The 21,627-nt window shown below is 34.6% G+C and overlaps 4 protein-coding genes across 5 annotated transcripts; 1 reads left to right on the plus strand and 3 right to left on the minus strand.

Annotated features, from left to right (window-relative positions):
* Nucleotides 1-1,608: 1,608 nt before the first annotated feature.
* On the minus strand, nucleotides 1,609-5,039 carry LOC9304486 (probable zinc metalloprotease EGY1, chloroplastic). The gene is made up of 10 exons (XM_002870379.2): nucleotides 4,664-5,039; nucleotides 3,816-4,280; nucleotides 3,589-3,729; nucleotides 3,318-3,419; nucleotides 2,925-3,136; nucleotides 2,789-2,839; nucleotides 2,626-2,695; nucleotides 2,193-2,261; nucleotides 2,043-2,093; nucleotides 1,609-1,953 (listed from the first exon to the last, which is right to left on the minus strand). Exons 1-10 carry the CDS (start codon nucleotides 4,994-4,996, stop codon nucleotides 1,795-1,797), a joined length of 1,653 nt encoding a protein of 550 aa, XP_002870425.1. The 5' UTR covers nucleotides 4,997-5,039; the 3' UTR covers nucleotides 1,609-1,794.
* A 4,804-nt stretch (nucleotides 5,040-9,843) lies between these two features.
* LOC9306497 lies at nucleotides 9,844-11,505 on the plus strand. The gene is made up of 3 exons (XM_021018609.1): nucleotides 9,844-10,084; nucleotides 10,165-10,354; nucleotides 10,819-11,505. Exons 1-3 carry the CDS (start codon nucleotides 9,977-9,979, stop codon nucleotides 11,190-11,192), a joined length of 672 nt encoding a protein of 223 aa, XP_020874268.1. The 5' UTR covers nucleotides 9,844-9,976; the 3' UTR covers nucleotides 11,193-11,505.
* A 425-nt stretch (nucleotides 11,506-11,930) lies between these two features.
* LOC9304487 (methyl-CpG-binding domain-containing protein 2) lies at nucleotides 11,931-14,522 on the minus strand. 2 transcript variants are annotated; one of them, XM_021018608.1, is made up of 5 exons: nucleotides 14,362-14,522; nucleotides 13,450-13,968; nucleotides 13,296-13,349; nucleotides 12,675-12,832; nucleotides 11,931-12,340 (listed from the first exon to the last, which is right to left on the minus strand). In XM_021018608.1, exons 2-5 carry the CDS (start codon nucleotides 13,956-13,958, stop codon nucleotides 12,180-12,182), a joined length of 882 nt encoding a protein of 293 aa, XP_020874267.1. In that variant the 5' UTR covers nucleotides 13,959-13,968; nucleotides 14,362-14,522; the 3' UTR covers nucleotides 11,931-12,179. The 2 variants fall into 2 exon arrangements, with proteins under 2 accessions (XP_020874267.1, XP_002870426.2); XM_002870380.2 differs by having other exon boundaries at nucleotides 14,341-14,522.
* A 2,113-nt stretch (nucleotides 14,523-16,635) lies between these two features.
* LOC9306498 (putative methyl-CpG-binding domain protein 12) lies at nucleotides 16,636-17,775 on the minus strand. The gene is made up of 3 exons (XM_002870381.2): nucleotides 17,233-17,775; nucleotides 17,089-17,142; nucleotides 16,636-16,855 (listed from the first exon to the last, which is right to left on the minus strand). Exons 1-3 carry the CDS (start codon nucleotides 17,706-17,708, stop codon nucleotides 16,690-16,692), a joined length of 696 nt encoding a protein of 231 aa, XP_002870427.2. The 5' UTR covers nucleotides 17,709-17,775; the 3' UTR covers nucleotides 16,636-16,689.
* Nucleotides 17,776-21,627: the final 3,852 nt, after the last annotated feature.

Here is a 21,627-nt window from a genome sequence, read left to right on the forward strand (position 1 = left end):
TTAAAAAAAAAAAAAAATAATACATAAAAAAAATAACTCTATTATCTAACTTCAGCCAAAACATATAACTTTTTTTGAATTAATATGTAAAAATTTGAAAATAAGTTGTTTGATTCTTTTTTTTTTTTTTAATTGACCTTAGAACCTAGAATACGCCCCTTTCTACTTTTTTTAAATTGAATTTACTTAAATTTGAACTCATTAGATTAAATAGTAGAGCAGTTTTCTTCATTTAATATATATATATATATCATTTTTAATGAATTATATATATTTTCAGAACATGTTATTTTAAAAAACCTTATCATTTTCAGCATTTATTTGAGTATTTATCTAATTATGTATTATAAATAATTATCTCTTATTATTAACTTAAAATGATTTGAAAAAGAAAATAGTTTTGCTAAAAATATATGTAGAGTATGTTCTTATATTAAAGTTTTTTAGATTATATTTATTTAAAACTATTTTTTATATGACTTGCACTTAGTAAAAACATTTTTGGGTCCACCATTATACAATAAAAATATTAGGCCTGGGCGTTTAATCCGAAACCGAAAATCCAAACCGGATCCGAACCGAAAAATCGGATTAAAACCCGAACCGCATCCGAGAGAATAACCGATCGGTTATCGATTTTTATATCCATCGAATATCGGATAATATCCGATCCGATCGATATTCGATGGGTATCCGAAAACATCCGAACTCTTCTCTAGAACCTTAGTCCCTAGCAATACGAGATCAACTTCCCTTATTTCGATTTCCCCAGTAATATGGGATCCACTTCCCTAATCTTGATTTTCCTACTTCTTTAATCTTTAGGATGTTATGGTTTACCTTCGTTTTATAACTTTGATGTATTGGCATGGTTTTATGTCTCACTTTGGTTTCAAAACTATATGGTTTGCTATGGTTTTATGTTTGTTCAACTAGTCACTTCAGTTTTGTTTTGCGGTTTTCGAATTGTTCGGATTATTTTTAGATTTTTTGGTTAAATCGGATATTGAATATCATATCCATACCGATCCGAAACCCGAAATATCCAAAACGAAACTGATCCGAATTCTATAATTATCCGTATGGATATTAGAATCTATATAAAAAAAACGAAATCTGGGAAAACCGATCCGAATCCGATCCGATAACCGAACGTCCAGGCCTAAAAAATATAATGTTTTAAGTTCATGGAGACGAGAAAAGATCAGGTAGTCGAGCTCTTAGACTACAAGAATCGTTTGCAATGAGCTCAAAGAATACGAGAAATGTTCTTAAGTAAAAGTTTTTTAAAAAAAAAAAAAATCAATGTTTTTAATTCTATATACATGCAGTCAAATGTATGTTTTGGAAAGTTCTCTTATACTAGTCCCACCGGCCAATTCAGTCCTGATCTCCAAAGCATTGACAAAACCACAAGATAAACTTGAAAGATATATATTATTTTTTTGTCCAAAGCTAACTTGAAAGTTATTTATATGTTCAAAGAAAATTTCAATGTAAATTTTAGTTTGTTAAACATTATTTTATACACTATCCCGTTGGTAAACTTTTTTTTTTTTTTACAATGTAATATGCCATTTTAGAAATATATTATATGCTATTTTGGAGTCAACAGGAAGTACAATATTTGAAGAATGAATTTAAGTAGTTACATGTAAATATTTTTTCATTAGCTTACACTTACAGTGTACAGACATGGCTCATTATATCTGGCAATCTAAATATTACCAAAAAAAAAAAATTTGCTGCGAATTGGCCCTAACTACAACATCTGTTCAAAGACAGAAGACAACATCAAAATGTAGTTACAAGCCCTATGCCTACCTCTTCTGCGAGTTCGTCCCATACAGGCAGGAGCGTCAAAATCACCAGGATTATTGCAGTCCCGACAAGGGCTTTCCTCCATGTTCCAACCTCGGTCACGTCGTTTAGACACGGTTTTTCAGGTGTCCTCTGTTCAAAACATAGTACGTACTGCTTAGAAACAGCTTTTATAGCTGACTCTTATAGTTGAAGTTACCGAGTTATGAAATTCTGGGTACCTGGCAGATTAGTAGATAGAGTCCCCAAGGAAGTGCCAGAGGACCGCCGAGCTGATAAGAAAATGCCAGAGCAATCAATAAACAGGTTTGAGTCTTTGAGAGCACAACGCAAAGGGGATGGTTCAAAAAAAACAAACAGGTTGAACATACCACTCTGAGTCCAAGCATTACATAGGTTGACAAACCAAATGTAACCAATGCATTTTTCCCGAATGCGCCCTGCACAAGATTCATGCCGATTGACAATGTCAACAATTTGACCTCTTATATGAATATCTCAGACCCTTTCTGGTTCATACTTCATCTAAACTACACTACTTTTCAGGATATATAACACTTTACACTTGAATCAACTGTAGTATTTTCCTTGATAAGAGTTGGGATTTTTCTCAGACTTTGTAACCAAAATTTCCTTGATACGAGTCGGGATTGTTTTAATGACAAGACAGACTTGGAAGAAGCATTTTTCTTGATATTAGTCGGGATTGGTTTGAGACTTTGTAACAAAAAAAACTTCACTAAGCAACATAAGGTTTCTAATTTTTGAATAGAGTATGCACCATTTCTTATATAAGAGAAGTACCTGTACAGCTCTTCCTCCATCCAAACATCCAACCGGAAGCATATTAAATGCTGTTGTTGTTAAACCACACCTAACAATCAAATTTCAAAGTAAGACAAAATTGTCAAAATTGTCAAAATTGCTGATGATTGATAGAAGCATAAGCCAAGGCATAAGACGCTACCATCCAGCAATTACAAGCGGGTGGATTGAAACTGTCGCAGCATGCAAAGCTCTGTAATCAATAGGAAAATAGAAATGGACATTGGAGTTAGATTTTTTCGTTTAGGGTGAACAGTCGCTAGCTGTGGAGAGCTTACGCATATCCCAGAGTTGCTCTGCTGATGAGTCCAAGAAGTAATGAACCTTGAAATAACATGCTGGGAACCTGGACCAGGTCGTTAGCTGCATCCGGTGCTGTAGATAGGAACAGACCAACAGCAAACATGGATACTGAGAGTGCAGCTCCAGCAAATGGACCAGCTAGCGAAATGTCAACTTTTGTACTCCGGTCGGGAAGAATCGACTTAAACTGTACAAATCAAGTAAAAGGATTACTAACGCTACTACATTAGTCAATAGTGTTGTCTTCGAAACACTTCAAAATGTTCAGCTGGTCACAGAGGAAAGCAGATGAATGCATTGAAAAAGAGAAGTAGAAGGATACATAGAGTTCATCCCCTAAACTTAAAAGACATGATTAGGAATATTACCTGTGTGATTGCCCCAAAGCTGCCGAGTGTAATATTTGGAATGAAGTAAGGAATGCTAAGCTTAACTTTCTTTGGAACTGCAGCCAGAAAGTGCCCTAATTCCTGTAAAAAAAACAAGTCATAGGTATAATAACTCTCTAAACGAAGTACTGAAAGTTTGTAATTCCACCAAGGAACATGTCTGCTTGATATGAATTTCAAAGCAACATCACCGAACATTTATAATAAAAAAAAAAAACAATACGGTAGCAACTCACAAGTTTAAACTTACATGAAACAAAAGTATTCCCAATACACCATATGCCAAAGGCAAAGCAGCGTCTACAAATGGATACAGGAGCTCCATATCAGGTGGTTCAACAGCATTTGGATCGGTGAAATACTTTACCACCTCAGGAGGTAAGCGGTTAATCTGTTGAATCAAGTAATTTCCATTATTGCATTTAAGAATAACAGATCAATGACATAATGATGTAGTGCTTCTGGGAAAACGAGTACCTGAGAAGCAATTCCTAGCTCCACAGAGGAACCAATTGTCAAGAGAAACAGTATTAAAGCAATTACATACTGCCAGAGTGTGGTTGGTCCTGGCTCCGAGACTTCTTTACGAAGCAAACCAAAGCTAACACGAGCACCACCACGAGGATCTGGTCCTTCAGAGTTAGGCTCCTCAATCATAAATAAATTATATTTATCGCCAGCAACTTCAACTAGTTTTCTCTGAAGTTTTGCAAAAACATCTTCCTTCTTTCCTCTCAAGTTCCCAAGAAAGAGTATTCCCTCTCCAAGGTCCCCAAATGGCTCTTCTTTCGTCACCCAAAATGTCGAATAACCGAAAAGCTTGTCCTTTATTAACTTGACATCAGCAGGATCTACTTTCTCAGGTCCAAGAAGCTCCATCAACTTAAACGAATCTATTTGGAAGCTGCTGTACGTTGGATCAACAGACGAATCACTTGATGGCTGAGACAAAAAAAAAAACCAAACTTGTACTCTTACTAACACAATGTTTAAGAGATTGATTCTAACAACCTACGAAATCAACCAATTTCATGGCTTTAAATCCTAGTTTTAGATCTTTATTTCGCATGAAATGTGTAACAGTCCCTTCCTTGAACTCAATTTTCCATTAAAAAGATTTGCTTTTGCTTTTGATAACCACCAAACAGGGGAAAAAAAAAATTCTCTTTACAATGTACAACATCAACCAAATAGAGAAGCTATAACTAATTTGCATATGAAACTCCAATGATAACAAGAAACAAACTGAAATAAAGCAAGATTAGGATTCAATTCCTACAATTGTAATCAGGACAAGAAGGGAACATAAGAGCGTGTGTGTGTACCATTGAAGTCTTGTCGGAACCGAACTCGTTGCTGCTGCTTGTAGTAGAACTACTGTTACTTGTCTCGTCATCTTCTTCTTCACGCGACGCCGTTTTAACAACCGACGACTTGTGGGTTTCTCCGTTATCTCCGACACTGTTGTCTCTGTTACTGTTTTCGTCAGTGCCTAAACACTTTGCAATCCTAAATCTATGAGAATCCTCTGTAGAAGAGAAAAAGATTCTCTTTTGCCATTTGGGCAGCTTTGTTGCTGTCTTAATGTTTTCCCGGTGAAATGATCGGAATCTGATGTTAACGGCAGCTGCAAAAGCGACGCTGGTGAGAGTCCCCATTGGAGTGGAGAGAGAGAGATAAGGGAAATGTTAAGTGGGAGCGAGCTTTAAAGATTGGATTATCTTCTACCGGTTTCATTGGCTATGTTGGTTTCGGTTTACTATCTTTGGCTTTAAATATCGGTTTATCAACCGGTTTTATTGGCCATTTTGGAATAACGGTTTTATCTCACCGGTTTCGTACAATTGACACCTATATTCCGCGATAACGATACCGGTCTATTGGATTTTGGTCAAAGAAATGTTACTTGTGAATCAGATCTCAACTTAAAAGAGGTGATCAAAATAGTGGTTTAGTTCGAATTGGGTGAATGATGAAGAATTAAGTCATGACCAAGTGAAATGAAATTACCAAGAAACTTGACCAAGCGGGGATGTATGGTCAAGTGGTTAAGTCATAAAGGGAATGTTTATGTATGATCAGACTAAGTCACGTTGGTTTTTTGGGCTTTCTTTTAAGAGTTGTACGTAAAGATTCGAGTACAGATACCATACCGGTTCGGATATATGGTTCGAGACTTCGAGTGAGAAATGTTGATCAATAAGCCGATTTCAAACTTAGGAGAAGTAAACAAAAGGACAAAAACAAAAAACTTCTTATTGAATTTTACCAGGGATCGGCAAATTACAGATAGACTAAAATATCCAGGACGGCTAAACACAAATAAGTGAACTAGACTAGTCGAAGCGTCGACCTCAGTGTTTTAGAGATAAAATCGGGTATTATTCCTAACTCCCACTCTAGTTAACAATGCTTCTACTGACACTAGGTCTCCCACTTTTATAACTGGTGATGTGATACCTCGATCCTCTTCGGCATTGATGTGGGACTCTTTCTTCACATGTGCTCAATGGCGGTGGAGAAATGGTACGGTCGGGCCGCTTTTTGGTTTATGGGACGGGTTAAAAGTCAACGTTCAGAGGAAGGGGTCTTTCTCTTTTAATGGGCCGAGCGGGTGTTGATGGGGCGAAAGCCCATATCCAACAAGAAATTTTGATTGGACTCCTCAGATCATCGTACCATATTCTCCGAGTTTAAGAAAATGATAAGTTGTTAAAGCGTGAATTTAACCCATTATATTTACATTCTTTTCTCTATTTCGTAGAAATTATCCTTCTACAACATCCACCGGATCAGGACTGTAATTTTACCGTTTGAAAAATTAAAGTTACGCCGAAGCTAAACTTTTATTAAGAAAGCGGTGAAGGGACATTGAGATGGGTGTGAGAGCTGAAATATGACTCATACAAATATTAGAATTGCCAAATGTCAGAAAATCATACATGATTTTATTGCTGAACATCTATTATACAACAAGTCAACAATGTGATATCCAAATTATTGTTGTGATCTTTTTTAGCTAAATAGAAAAAAATCAATCTTACTACAACATACATGATTTTGTTGGTGATCCTTCATTTTCACAACAATATGATATCATAATGTTTATATGTGATTATTTGCAAAAGCTGTTGAAAATGATAGATAATAATCAAAACGAACATTAGTGCTACGGTTACAACCAACATGATGCATTGAGATTCATCGTCACAACCCATGCGATTCTAAGGGAATAACCCAGAAACAGTGACGTTGATTGTTTACAAGATCATCCACCGCTTGATAATAATGAAGTGTTGTTTACTACACTTCATAGTGTTATGATACTTTCAATTGAAGATATTAATGAAATGGCAGTTGCGGTCTGCAAGTCCAGCAATGGCACAGAAACTGCTCGTGTTGGATACCTCTACGTCTCATTGGATGTGATGGTGATGATGATCGCGGTAACAAAAATTTTTGGTGTAAGAAAGACCTTGAAGGGTCCAAGAATTATTGTTCCTTTGAGCCTCAATGTTTACTCTATGACTTTTGTTGGCCGGACATATAAATAAAAACAGAAGAGAATAACAAAAAAAAGAGAGGTTTGTCTACTTTATTAATGCCTACCTATAGTTCTGTTTCAGTGTGTATTATGTCGAGAAATTGACATATAAGTTATATGTTTGTCAGGAAAGCATCCCAGCTTGTGGATCCTTCACTTCTGATATACGCTTCAATACCATGTTTGATGAGGAACTGACCAAACCATCCTGTACAATCACCATACCACCCACACCGAGCCAACATGGAGTATTGGACTAAATCAAGTTCTACTCAACCTAATGGAGTGGGTTTTGAAATCCATCAAAAATTTGCCTATTTTATGAAGAATAATATAGTTAAACACCCTTGGTTCGAGCCAGATTAAGAGTTATCTTTTTACTCCACCCCGTGGGCCAATTCCTACCCGATTTGGATCTTTTCTTAAATGGATCATTGGAGAATTATGTTTGGCGCCCATGAGAGTTTTCAGTTCACTTCGTCTACAAGCCCCAATACACGAGCCTAATTGCACCAAACCTCACATGATCACGAGAATCACCATAAGCTGAACTTGCCTTATTTGGACCGAGAGAGTTAAAGTTCCAACAATTGTTTCCCTTTCATTGTTGTTGTGTTTTGGATGCTTATTCAATGCATCTAGACATCCCAAGACACCACAAATTCGCACCAAAGCTCTCAAATCTGCGACTTAACAACCGTTAACAAACATTACAGAATTAGTAAAAAGCGTTAAATTTTAACTTTATGTAAATAAATAGATATATATATATATATATATATATATATATATATATATATAATCTTTATAAAAATACTTAGAAATCGCGTAGTAACAAGTGGGTTATTAACATTAATGGCATTAATACGATCATAACTCAAATTCTTTCATCTATGCACTTTTATCCAAATTCTTCCCCACTTCCGCAACTTATCTACTCCACGACCACGAAAACAACCAATACGCCGCTGCCGCTGTCATCTCTGTCCCTATCTCTCCTATGATAACTATAGAAAATTTACATTCCATCATCAAATTTAATTTTGATTTGTTTTCCTCGAAAATGGAGAGATTGTGTGTCAAGAGGCAATATTTTTTTTGTGAATTTAACTTTGATTTTCTTTTTTATTTCATAAATGCAATGAAATGAATGTAAATAAAGGATTTTGAAGAGGATAAAAATGTACATGTACAATAAAAACTACTCAAAAGCTAAACCCTAACTAAAAGAAAAAAATCCCAAAAACTTTTATCTATTTTTTATTTGGCTATGTAATACCCAAAGTTTTTAGTTGGAATAAAAATATTTCATTTAGATATATTTGGTATTAAAATACCAAATATTTGAATTATTAGTGGATTCGAATACACGATTTAATAGCTGTTAACGGGCGTTACAGAATCATTTAGCGGCGTTAAATTTTAACCCCACAAGTTTAATTTTTTGGTCTGGTGGTAATATGTGGGTTGAATATTCTGCAAAACCCGGGTTGATATCCTACAAAATACTAGCATTTTGATTTTTTTAATGCTTCAGAAACCAATTCAACATGAAAAAGCATGTGTCTAATTTAGGTGTATGGTTTGGTTATGATGAGAACTAATTTAACTTTATCTTCTAGCGGCTTTGGTCTGGGTGATTGTTTACCAAATCCGAATAGGTATCGAACGCCATATCGGAGATGTGGAGGAGCTCATCGTCGTTGAAGGTTGTGCATCTGCGGATGGGAATGCATGGAAAAGGTGCTCATGGACATTTACAATTGGAAACTTTCTCTTGCGATTTTTGTTTCTTAATTTTTTGTTTGTTAATCTTCATTCCCCTCAATTTCTAGCTCATGGGATTTGGTTATGAAAAGATAAAGAGAAATTGAACACTCTATTTAAAATTGAAGCAAAATGGAAGAAAAAAAATCAATCAAACAGAGTTGGAGGTGGATTCGAACACAGGTTCTGAGGTTAATCAACCCAAATGTTACCAACAGACTAAAACAAAACATTAGTAAAATTTTGTAAATAGATTGTATATATCTATTTAAATATGTGGGGTTGAAATATATCGCCGTCAAATTATTCTGTAACATCAGTTAACAGTTGTTGTGTCCACCATCATTCAAAGACGAAATATTTTTATATAAAATATATTTAAATGAAGTATTTTTATTCCAACACAACAACCTTGGTTTTTAAACAACCAAAAAATAAATGAATGTCTTTTTCCGGAATTTCCCCATATCTAAAACTACAAAATCTCCTAACAACAAAACAAAAAAAACAACAATAGTAAAACCTCTATAAATTATTAATGTCGGGACCGAAAATTTCTATTAATTTATAAAGGTATTAATTTAATTAATTTATAGAGAGATTTTCTTAATTTTATAATTTTTAAGAAAAAATCTATATAAAAAGTAATTTTTTCTTTATAATCGATATCTTTCTGAAAAAACCAAGTACAAGTAGAAAAACAATTATTAAGTTTATAAACCAACACAAAAAAAATTTCAATGTAGTAAAAAAATTAGAATTGAGTTGTACCAAGAATGAACACAAATTTAAGAAAGACAAACAATACTAGAATCATATTCACTAAATTATTTACATGTAATACGACATATATAAATTACTATTATATATATATATATAAAGTTATATATATTAATAATTTTATACAATTATTAATTAATAAGATCATATGTTTATAAAAGATGTTTTAAAAAAATTATTATCTTATTAAGTTTTCGATTTGTATTATTTTTTATACCGATCCCGAATAATTTATTAGTTTGTAAAAGCATCAATTTATAGAAGTTTTATTGTACCACTTACAAAACATGGAGAACAAATATGGAAATGTTGGGATGGTATAACCCAAACCGGAAATCTCTATACCAAAAACAAAACCGGAAATTTCATGAAAGAGACAGTTTATGCTTTCAGACTTCTGGATTCCTCTAGAGAAGCTGAGAAAGACCACTTTTTCTTCTTCTTCTTCTTCTTCTTCTTCTTCTATACATGTCGCTTCTTCTTACTTGTCCAGAATTTTATCATTATCTCTGCTAAAAAGCTTCACTTGCCGTTGAATAAACGAAGAATGGAGGAGAACGAGCGCTTGTCGATGAAGAGGAAAGACATTGACAGAGTTAACGACGAATTCTCTGATTTTTCCGTCTCTTCTCCCGCCAGGAAGATTCGTCGTCTGGTAAATTCTCTTTCTGAGTTTTTGAAAACCCTAGAATTCTTGATCATCATGATGAATTGGTATATATTATCTTGATTCAGGATGTGGATTTGCCACCGATTATGGAGGAAGAGGAAGTTGATTTGCCGATGCAAGATACCGTCGCGGAAGATATTGAGCTTGAGCCGGTGAACGATGAGAGAGCAATTGTTCTATTTAAGCCTCTTCATTATCAGCAGCCTTCTTCTGGAAACCTATTTGTTGATAGAGACTTGATTTCTGGGTTTAAGAGTAAGTTTCTTTCATTTGTTGATGTTATGATTGAACCAATGCTTTAGGATTAGGTTTAACTATGTGGTTGAAGTGAATTACTGATGAGTTTTCTCAACTTTATTCAGTAATGAGATTGTGAAAGGTCTTGTAGCTTAACCTTAGAAACTACTATGTCATAGCAATGGCCTAGCTCATTAAGTAAGGCTATCTTCGGCATTTGGGATGTCTCGATAAGTTTCACCAAACAGTGCAGATAATCTTATAAGATTGTGAAAAGATTTGTAGGAAAACCTGAGAAACTATACTACTAATCTATAGTTTATATGCTGTGTCTTGGTTTCCGATTTTGTTATGGTTCGTTTAGTTTGTCTTCAATGTTTGAAAGCCACTGTTTGCCTCTAACTTGTGATCCAGAATCTTGACAACATATGGATGGGTGTGTCTAAATTCTGAATGTTCACATTTCTTGTTTTCTTGTGCAGATAGATTTCTTCGCGATGTATCAATAGCTGATGATAATCACTATGAAGATCAGAGATCCAACAAATGCCAAGCAGTTGTTTGCTGGAATCCTTCTCAGTCTACTTACTCTCAGTCCATAGGAACCTTCCAACAACCGCGTACACTAGAGATTACTGAGTTGGATGAAACAGGTGAGGATGCGGTAATGGATGAAGCAGCCAATGAGATAGAAGAAGATAGTGGAAGTACCACTCTATCTTTTCCGCAACAAGGACAGCACCAAGAGCCCACCTATGGTTTTGGCTTGCATCAGTGGCAGCAACAACAAAACTGTATGATTCCGCAGCTTCCTCAAGTCAGTACTACTCCCGCTCCTGTCACTTGGTTCCGATGATAAGGCTTAAGCACGGGAGACAGGAGCCCACCATCAGCAAATAGGGAATCCACGAAGCAGAGTAGTAGAAGGCAGATTTGTTGTTAGTTTTGTTTCTGCCTTTTGCGCGGATTAGAGATATGGCGTACTTTTGTTGCTGTATGTACCAAACTAATGGCTTCAGCTATATCTCCCCTAGGGTTGTTTGGAATATTATCTTTTGGATGTCGCTAAAATAACCTGAGATTAACGTTCCAACTCATACGCACTTCGGAAAGTAGACAAGGATTGATGGCTAGCATTTGTGAAATGGAAAGCTCAAAAGTTATGCTAAGCGCATGGTATGTGACTCACCTAAGGTACCTTGCACATTACCTTGTATGTTTCGCCTAAACTAAACGATGGTTAAGAAAAATTGAGGGATTTGAGCCATCGGAATTTGGAAATGATAATTTTGTGACCTTAGTTTCCGAAGAACTTGCGCAAAGGCTATTTTGAAAAGGTGAAAGCACAACTTAATAGCGGGAGTGACAGATAAAAAGAGGTAGCAGGAAAGAGCTTTAGCAAAGAAAGTGGCGGAGTTTTGCGACATTCACGAATTTGATCAACCAACTGTCTCGATCGGTTTACGAATAATCTGCCAGGAAGGTCACATTCTTTGCACAAATCTTTCTTTTCTTTTAAGTTGTTGCTTCAGTTGCTCTTTCTGCTTTCTTGTCTCAGTCCTCTAGTAGGTTTGTGAGATAATGGAATTTGGTGTAATCAAATTTTAGGTTTAAAAACATTAACTTCAAGTTCCATGAAATCCAGTAATTTGGAAGCAAAAACCAAAAGGGCCCATCTTCTTCATAGAAAGTATCTTACACTGCAAAACAAAATAGATGGTATACACAACAAAACAAGCTAACCACATGCTCTCAGTTTCTTCGATAAAACAAACCCAAAAAACAAAGATAGAAGACGGTTTATATACCAGAGAAGATGATAGCTCACTCTTGTCTAGCTAGATTATCTATCAGCAAGTTCGTCGTTGGCGCCAAAGATCGATAGCTTTGATGTTTTTCTCTTTTTCGATGGTTGATCATGTGAATTGTAAAGTCCAGACTCGGTTGGCGTACCTAGCTGCAACGCTATATGATCATCTGGAGAGATCCATGCTAGTGGATTAGCTGGAAAAAACAAGACAACCGAAATGTTAGAAAATTGTAAAAGTTGGATTTGGTGGAAATTGATATTCATCGCAGTGAACCAAAGACGTTTTATTGTTGAGAAGTTCCCTAAGACACCAATGTTTGGTTTGAGTACACGTAAAATACACTCTGACCGAGAAAATGACATCAATAATCTAAAGCCTTGGTACAAAAGATAACCACAATTATATTTCTGTAAATCCATACCTGGAGTGTTTTCAAAAGACTTATAATCTGCAAGCTTATAATAATATTTAGCCAAGAATGTCGTTTTTGGATATAGAAGAGTAACATGGGAAAAGAAGCAACATACCTTCTTTAGCTACATGGGTGTTTGTATTATCGATGGAATCCACTAGTCGAGCTGGGCGCTTCCTCACATAGTCATCCTGCAGCGGTTTCGGGATTTGGAACGAGAACTGTGAAAGTTTCACCCCTTCACTCATGTATTCGGGGTTGTCGTTCAAGTACCTGCAAACCAGTAATAATGGTTATAAGGGTGTAAAGAAACTCGCTATACGTAACTGAAAACAATTTGGTAATCACTTGATGCCAAAAAAAGAAAATCACAAAATGAATTGGTAGATCACTAAACTTTTATTTTACCATTGTTGCTGATCTCAATTGTTTCAGTGAAGTATAATGAAAATAGGGATGACATTTTAACCAATTTCTAGGCATTGCACAGTGAACACATTTTCGTTAGTCAACAAAACATAGGAAAGGGTTTCTGTATTTTTCATAACTGCCTATAACGCTGAGACCTCATTCTTATATATAATCAGACGCAAAAGCGAAGCACTCTATAGGAAAAGGAAATGAATAGATAGAAATCCTAAATCAGGAAACAGAAAAAGTGCATATTAACCAGTGTATCAGCTTATTATAAATTACGAAAACTAAAATGTGGAAATGGAGTGCTAGAGAAACTAACTTTTGGACCTCCACAGTTGATCGAAGCTTCTTCCCTGAAGGAGCAACATAATAGCTGAAAACAACCAGGAAAAAAGATTTATAAGGAAAGCTGATACAATGGTTTAAAGAGGAAAGACTACTTTGACATAAATGAGAGAAGAGTAACGACGTACACATCGGCAAATCTGGTACCTCCTTCACCTCTAATCCGCAATAAACGTTGCCATCCAGCGGGTGGGCGAGAGATATTCGGCTTATCAATAGCCCAAACACGAGTTCCATCTTGATAGATATCAGCAGGAACATCGCAAGAAATATCTGGCTTCCATTCACGTGCTGTTTCACAGAAAAACGGGTTTTCAAGAAGTTGTTCCCTAATCTCTTCATACTTCTGCATGGAAGGCATAAGTCTCCATTTGAAACAACTTGCACACTGAACCGTAAAAGCCCCAATAGAGGGACACTGTGTTCTGGATGACGGAAGCTGAGATTGAATCGGTAGAACTTCTTCTTCAGTATCATTTCCTTTCAAGTCATAAACCACCAACTGATTCTCACCTCTATCCTCAGCTACCTCATTAGGTGAAGACGATCTCGATCCTCGCGAACTTTGGACAGCAACCTTTCCTTCCTCCATTATGTTATTGGATTTGTTTTCATAGTACGACTGCGACATACTCATACAAAACAACCTGTAATAAATGGTTAGAGAAATCAATGTCAAGTGAAAACAGAATGATTCACTAGTCTCTCTATTAACATCATATGAGAACATAAACAAGAAAACATCAGAAGAAGCTAAGCATCAATGGAGCTTTTCTCTTTGTATATGAATTTACACAATGATACGAGTAAAGAACAGTAAACAGTAGAAACCCTCGAACATTTCAATCTCACAATCAACAATAATCAAAGAACAGAGAAAAAAGCAGAGCAACGGAAGTAACAATAATCATATCATCAAACGAGCTAACGTGAGCTGATAGAGACGAGATCCAAAAATACACAATTTCATCGAAAAAGCCGAAACAAAGATTAAAATTATCAAGAAGAAGAATCGTTACACGAAGAAGAAGAGACCAAACCAGGGTTTCAGAGATCGTTGAGCGAAGGCTCTAAAGATCGTTGTGGCTAATTTAAGAATCTCATTTTTGAGACAGAGCCAATTCGGACAAAGCTTTTAGATTTGTTTGTTGGTGTGGTTGTCTAGACAGAAAATGGGGAAACCGAGAAAGAGAAGAGAGAAAGAAACTGAATTTTATTTATTTTGCATAAATATGAAATTTGTTGTTACAAAAATAATTCTTAATTTACATTCACTCTAAAGATAATATCATGCTTTAACTAGGGAGAATATTTGTGCTTTTGGGATTAAAAACTGGTGTTTAAAACAAATCTTACCATTAATCAAAGTTCCGTTCAGAAAAAAAAAAAAGAATCAAAGTATAATTCTTTCTAAAATTAGATATGGATTCGTGTTGTGTGCGAGATAGATGAATTCTTTTAACAAATATTTGCCATTGTTTAACAAATATTTGAGACTTTCAAAATATGTAAATTAAACTTTTAATAAAAACAAATATATGTCAATTGTTTATAACATATTAAAAAAAAATGTTTACTAGTGAAGGATTATCACAAAGGGTTAACTTCTAGTCGTTGCGTTCTTAAGATCGATATCTCTAAAGCTTTTGATTCTGTGCAATAACCTTTTTTGTTTAATATTTTTAAGTCCATGAATCTATCGGAAAGCTTTATTAACTTGATCGAGTTGTGTATTGGGACTGCCTCTTTTTCTGTTCAGGTTAATGGGGAGTTAGTTGGTCATTTTCTGTACTTTCAAGTCTCACAAATTGTTGGCTATCCGCTTTCCTCTTGCCGAATAAGTGCATTAAAGAAATTAAAAGTTTATTTCAGCTTTTCTATAGTCATACCCTGAGTTAAACCCAAGAAAAACAAGATTGCTAAGAAAGATGTTTGTAAGCCAAAACAAAAGGGTAGTTTCGGGATAAGTTTGATATCAGAGGTTAACTCGGTTAGTGTCTTGAAGCTTATACGGAGATTCAATGTGGGTCAACTAGGTCCATAAAAATCTGTTGCGTAATGCTTCGTTATGGTCAGTCCATGGGAACTCCTCCTCTGGGTCGTGGATGTAGAGGAAAATTCTGAACTAAAGACCAACAACGAAACCTCTTAACAAGGTGAAAGTAAAATCTAGTGAGGGTACCTCTTTTTGCCATGATGTTTGGTGCCCACTTGGGAACTTGTTCGATTCTGATTTTAAACCAATAATTACTAGTTTACACATCTCTATATACTTTTCTGATTTTTTTTTAAATTTTTATCAATTTTTATGATGAATTTATTGTAAAACAGATTTTTTATTGAATAAACTTTACATTTACACAAAAAAAGACTATATATAATTTAGATTTCCGTAAAAATGTCAGGAATGTTTTTTTCAACTAAACAAAAGTGTTAAAAACAGTCTCCAACTTTGGTTTCGATGAAATATATAATCAATTTTTCTTGATTTTTCAATTAAATCGTAAACATTTGTTGACTTCTTATTTTAATCATTAACTTTGCTAAAATAGTCGAGTCATTAAGTTTGACTGACGGAATAAACTAACGGTGTTACGTCTTAGTTAAAAATAGATGATAACCTATAAAACGAGATTTTCAGCGGATACTTAACTCTGTTTATTTATTCCGTTTAGTCAAATTTATGATGTGGTGGGCTAAACGACTCTATTAAGTTGGAATCCTGAAATTGTTTTAACATTTTTTTATAATGGGATAAATGACTTATTTTTCTTTAGGCAATAAAATCTATCGGGCTGAGCCTAACATAAGAAGTCGAAAAATCATAACACATTGTGAAAGCTACAAAAAAAACGAGTTTCATGAGTCGTTAATTGGTGCCTGAATCTTTAATATGGTGGAGAAGGAGAGTATTGAGTCGATTTCAAATCAGGCAAGTGAAGAGTAGTCTTAAACCCTATAAAACTTTTAATGCTTATGTAAACATACATTATATTTATATTATATTTTTAGCACTATTTATTTATACCACAATCACAAACATTGTTTTTCTTAGGAAGCTATGTATTGTATTATACCACGCACACTACATAGTATCCATAGAAATCACAAAATTTAAATAAAAATATTTCTTGCAAAATAAATTATTTAGGTTAGGATTCTCTACAAAATATAGACAAAAGGGTTTGCAAAAACAAAGCAAGATTTGTGAACCAAAAAAATAACTAATCTTGTCAACAAAACATTATTAAATTTGTCCAAATAAACTCACAATCTTACTTTAAACCACAAAATAAATTAAAAGTATCATGAATACTTAATTTTTGTCCTCATAGACTATATTTGTCTATGAAATAATGACTAAAGTTTCATTTTTTGTCCTTTTTACAATTGTTATCCTTTGACGATTTTGTTGGTTTCACTGGTCGAGTGCGCTTCTTCACATAGTTCTCGTCCAGGGGTTTCGGCAACTGAAATGAGAACTGAGAAGGATTCACCCCTGCTCTCACATATTCTGGGTGGTTGTCCAAGAAACTGCAAGCCAAAAATGAGGTTAATTAATTTGCAAAATGATTCTATACATTGGTTTGCAAAATGGTAAGACATTGATACACCGATCCTCATCCCTAAGTCAGACGTAAAACCAAAAGACTATTGGAAAAGGAAACAAAGAGATGGAACGCCTAAATATTATCCTAAACTAGGAATTCAAAGAGTGTCAACCTATCGGCTTTCTATAAATTACATAACTTATTAGAAAATATTACCTTCGGACATCAGCTGATGATCGTAGCCTCTCTCCTGATGGAGGAAAATAATATCTGAATGACAATAAGAAAACCAATTATAAGAAAATCTTTATGATTTGACATCATTGAAAAGAAGAGTAAAAATGGGCTAAAAGAACTTACACGTCTGCAAATTTTGTGGAATCACTTCTAATATACACCGAGCGTGACCAGCCGGTGGGTATGGGAGGGATGTTAGACCATGTATCACATGTTGTTCCATCTTGAGGAACATTACAAGACATGTTTGGCGTCCAAGCACATGCTCTCTCGCAGACAAAGGGGGTTTGAAGTTGTGTTTCTTTGATTGTTTTGTAGTGTTGCATCGAAGGTATGAGCCTCCATTTCTTACAATCGGCACATTGAACCATGTAATCCTCTGTGACAGGCCGCTTTGTTTTGGAGGTATGTGTCATAAATTGAATTGGTGGCAGAGGCTGGATAGGTTCCACGTCTTCTGTTGGCAGAGACTGACTGCTAATATCTGATTTTTCTATAAGGTCATCCCATTCACGGGTGTTGAGGTCATGACTTACAGATTCAAAAGTTGGTTTAGCCAGATAATGGTTGGATTCGTTTCCATTGGGAGATGACGACATAACTCGATAAGAACTACATGTAATACATGATACATGGTTATAAGTTTATATAAACCACAAGTGTTGACATGCATGCATCTCTTTCCACATCAACAAAGATACCATAAAAAAATTATAGTCAAGTAAAGAACCGAAATGATAAATACGTAATCATGGATCATTTGTCAAAATTTAGCGTCTCTATATGAACATTATAAGAGAACATGATCTAGAAGACAAAAATCATAGTTATATGAGCATCATAATCCTTATATGCCTAGGAATTTACAAGAATTCATAAAATAACATAAAAATTACAACGGGTAACGAATATTTTATAGTGGAAACCCATTTATATCATAGAACGAAATTAAGAAAAAAAGTTGGATCAAATATCATTACAAGAAGAAAATCAATTACAAGAAAACGTTAATCTTACTTTTGAAAGGCAATCGTTAAGGAGAATAGATCACAAAGCGAAAGAGAACGTTGCAGAGATCTCACTTTTGAAGAAGAGAAGAGATATTTGGATTTGTTGTGTTGCTAAGATGGTGTCAAAGAGAGTTTATGTAGTAGACTCATGAAGGAAATGGAGCAGGCCCTATTTTAATTTGATTTCCATACAAAATCTTGTGTTGTTGACTTAGATTGATTTTTTAAAAATAACGGTTTTTTAAAATAAATAACGGTTTAAACTGTTGATAATTAGGAGAGTACTCTCATATACGATAATTACCCGCTCTTTTTTAAATGGTGTTTTGTACAAATATGAGCATAAATTTAAAATATTAGATATATATCCGGGATAAATTATTTTTTTCCTATAAAATAAGGTAAATAGAAAAGTCATATAAAAATGAAAAATAAGTTTTGACACTTTAAATTTTAAATAATAAAGAGATTTATTATATTACCTTTTTAACATAAGGTAAATATAATAGTCATATCAAAATGAAAAATAAGTTTTGACACTTTTTATTATATTAAAATTTTAAATAATAGAGAGATTTATTATATTACCTTTTTAACATAAGGTAAATATTTAACTTCTAAAAATATATAAATAAAGTTACTAAAGATGAGAAGACATGTATTGACTCTCTAGTTAGATTGATTATTACTTTACCATATATATACCATAAATGAAATTTAAATTACATTAATTCAAAAAGAGGTAAATAAATTGCAGGAAAATTAGTTTTTTTTTTAATAAATAAGGTAAATATATTAGTGACATTATAAACCAATATGTATTTTGACACTGTTTAACATATGTAAACTTTAAATAATGTAGGGGTTTATATGTGTGCAATGTGTTTAAAGTCTTTAAATAAATAAAGTTATCAAAGAAGAGATGATATATGTATATACTCTCTACTTAGAGATTGATTATTCCTTTTGCATGAAAATGTTGCAAAAAGTTAACTTTTGTAGTTTATGTTCGTCTAACCCCCTTTTTTCTTTTGCTTCATGTAATCAACATGTTAGTTTGACATTTTCACCGAATGTTTTTGAAAATATTGTCAAGATTAGAGCATTGGGACAACAGTTGTGGCCGAACATTCATCGAGGAAGAATAAATAGAAGTTAAGCTAGTATCATGTCATGTGAGTCAAGTTTCTTTTATTATTTATGTTTCGTTTGTTTATAGTTGTTCCCATACTTGTTTCGTTTTGGAGATAATTTGGATTTATACTCTTCTGCTTTGTCCTCATGTTTGAAGACTAACTGAGCTCTACCAAAGTACTCTTTTCAACCGAAGGATATTCCATAACTTTCATGTGGGCACAAACAGAGTTTGCTGAAGTTGAAGAGACAAATCAAGCTATCATGATTAGCTTGGAGGACTAGGTGACCAAATAGGTCGAGGTTAAGACAACGATGTTGGCAAAAAGTAAAGGAAAGGGTGGTGCTTAAGCAACAAAAAAATAAAACTCCCCCCGGTCGAGGAGGAGAAATGTTGGAGAGCTCATCAAGACTCTTAGCTTAGATGATATTCAGAAACCGAGCAGGTGCTTTGTTTCTTGCTTATGCGCCTAATACAAACACATACAGAGAAGAGACTGAAGATGTAGTTGTTGTCTGATGATGTTGTTGAATGAGTCAAGAAGTAATACAAGATTTTGTCTGATGGAGTTGCTGAATGATTCAAGAAGTAGTTCAAGATGCTGTTGTTTCTAGAAGGTTTGAGAAGATATGTTTGGAGCGTGTTTAGAGGATGAATCACAAAGGAAAAAGGACTTAAAGAGATTTGGAAGACTTGATGAAAGTGGAGTTTGATGAGAAAAAGGAAAAGTATAAAAGGAAATTTACTTTTCCTTATGGAAATTGGAAATCTTCTCCTATGGCGATTAGGAATTCGTTTTGGCTATATAAGGAGGAGCTGAGGACGTCTCTGAGAGGCAAGAGAGCTGAGGGATAGAGACAAATCATTGAGAGCTGAGGGATAGAGACAAATCATTGAGAGTTTTCTGAGGGTATGTGCGACATAGTTTCGCGGTTTTGTGCGACATAGTTTTGCGGTTTGATGCTTGTGTGATCAAGCTTATTTGTATGTTGGTGTAACGTTCGTGTGTGACGGTTGGTCTAGAGACTTGAAGAATTGAAGTCTAGACTCAGGGGGACTTTAGCTCAGGGTTAGGTTATCCTGATTAAATCTAGACTCAGGGGGAGTTTAGTTAAGGGTAGAGATTATCCTTAAGATTTCACGTTATAGAAGGGAGCGGTAAATCAAGAGGGTTGTTCTTGTTTTACGCGTTTGCGAATTGGCTGTAATTTGCTTTTTTGTTCTAGTGAAATCAAAATCTGGACTTGGTCCCGGGGAGTAGGAAAACCAAACCTCGTTAACAAAGTTCTTGTCTCGTTTGCTTTCTGTAATTTATCTTACCTCATCCGCACTTACAATTGGTATCAGAGCGGGTTCTCGATAAAGATTTAGTCTTGTTTCGGGTAGATCAAGGGTGAGGTTCAGGAAATCGTTCAGGAGATCGTTCAGGAAGTAAGACAGAGTTTGATATCAAGATTGATGGAGATATTGAGTTTGCCATTCAAGAAGCGGTTCTCATGGAATGAGGGAAACAAATCTCTTCACGGGTTTAGGGCTAATTGAAAAAGAGAAGAGTTGGGAAATTCATCAAAGGGCATACAATGTTTTGAGTGCAAAGGTTTTGGACATGTGCGTTTGGAATGTGCGAATTTGCTGAAGCCAAAGAAGAAGAAAATGATTATGAATAACTCTGAAACTGATTCAGATGATGGTGAAGAGTTGAAGAGTTTTATGGCGTTTACAACCTTTGAGTCAATTACATCTGTAGTAGGAGGTGTATTAGCGTCTATGTCAGGGTTTGCGTCAGCGTCTACAACATGAGCTGTAATATAAAGTGACAATGATCAAAGTGATGACGATGCTGCAAGTATCAGTGATGAAGAGTTTCATGAGAATTACAAAGCCTTATATGAGCATTGGCTTAAAATAGTTGAGGAGAATTTAGTGTTAACTAAGGAGAAACTCAAGTTAGAGGCTAAAGTCATTGAACCACAGAAATATGCGGCAGAAAAAGAAGAAGAAGCATCACAAGCTAAAATACAACTTGAAGAAACTCAAAAGAATTTGAGTGTGCTTAATAATGGCACAAAGAAGTTGGATCATATTCTGCATATTGGCAAGACTGATAAGTGTGGCCTTAGATTTAAAGGAAAACTTTTAACATAGGAGAATCACATTCTGATAAGTGTAATCCAATATTATAGTCTATATAAATAAAATTTAGAATTAGACTCTTACAATGATGCTTCAACCCATATAAGACCATTAAAAAAACAAATTGAGATAATGTAGAAGAGATGAGAGAATGATTATTTATAAGCTTATAATCTAAAATAGATAATGAGTATCTTTTCAACTTAATTTTCTTTATGTATATGATTAAATGTGTTGCAT

Source organism: Arabidopsis lyrata, assembly GCF_000004255.2.
Source record: "Arabidopsis lyrata subsp. lyrata unplaced genomic scaffold ARALYscaffold_7, whole genome shotgun sequence".
NCBI lineage: Eukaryota > Viridiplantae > Streptophyta > Magnoliopsida > Brassicales > Brassicaceae > Arabidopsis > Arabidopsis lyrata.

Coding starts and splice junctions, on each gene's coding strand:
- LOC9304486 (XM_002870379.2), bottom strand. CDS start 4,996: ATGGGGACTCTCACCAGCGTCGCTTTTGCAGCTGCCGTTAACATCAGA. Junction 4,281..4,663: donor GTTCCGACAAGACTTCAATG/GTACACACACAC, acceptor TTTTTGTCTCAG/CCATCAAGTGATTCGTCTGT. Junction 2,094..2,192: donor TAATGCTTGGACTCAGAGTG/GTATGTTCAACC, acceptor TTTTCTTATCAG/CTCGGCGGTCCTCTGGCACT.
- LOC9306497 (XM_021018609.1), top strand. CDS start 9,977: ATGGAGGAGAACGAGCGCTTGTCGATGAAGAGGAAAGACATTGACAGA. Junction 10,085..10,164: donor CCAGGAAGATTCGTCGTCTG/GTAAATTCTCTT, acceptor ATCTTGATTCAG/GATGTGGATTTGCCACCGAT. Junction 10,355..10,818: donor CTTGATTTCTGGGTTTAAGA/GTAAGTTTCTTT, acceptor TTTCTTGTGCAG/ATAGATTTCTTCGCGATGTA.
- LOC9306498 (XM_002870381.2), bottom strand. CDS start 17,708: ATGTCGTCATCTCCCAATGGAAACGAATCCAACCATTATCTGGCTAAA. Junction 17,143..17,232: donor TCCACAAAATTTGCAGACGT/GTAAGTTCTTTT, acceptor ATTGTCATTCAG/ATATTATTTTCCTCCATCAG. Junction 16,856..17,088: donor TCATCAGCTGATGTCCGAAG/GTAATATTTTCT, acceptor TTTGGCTTGCAG/TTTCTTGGACAACCACCCAG.
- LOC9304487 (XM_021018608.1), bottom strand. CDS start 13,958: ATGAGTATGTCGCAGTCGTACTATGAAAACAAATCCAATAACATAATG. Junction 12,833..13,295: donor TCAACTGTGGAGGTCCAAAA/GTTAGTTTCTCT, acceptor ACTGGTTTGCAG/GTACTTGAACGACAACCCCG. Junction 12,341..12,674: donor CACCCATGTAGCTAAAGAAG/GTATGTTGCTTC, acceptor TGTTTTTTCCAG/CTAATCCACTAGCATGGATC.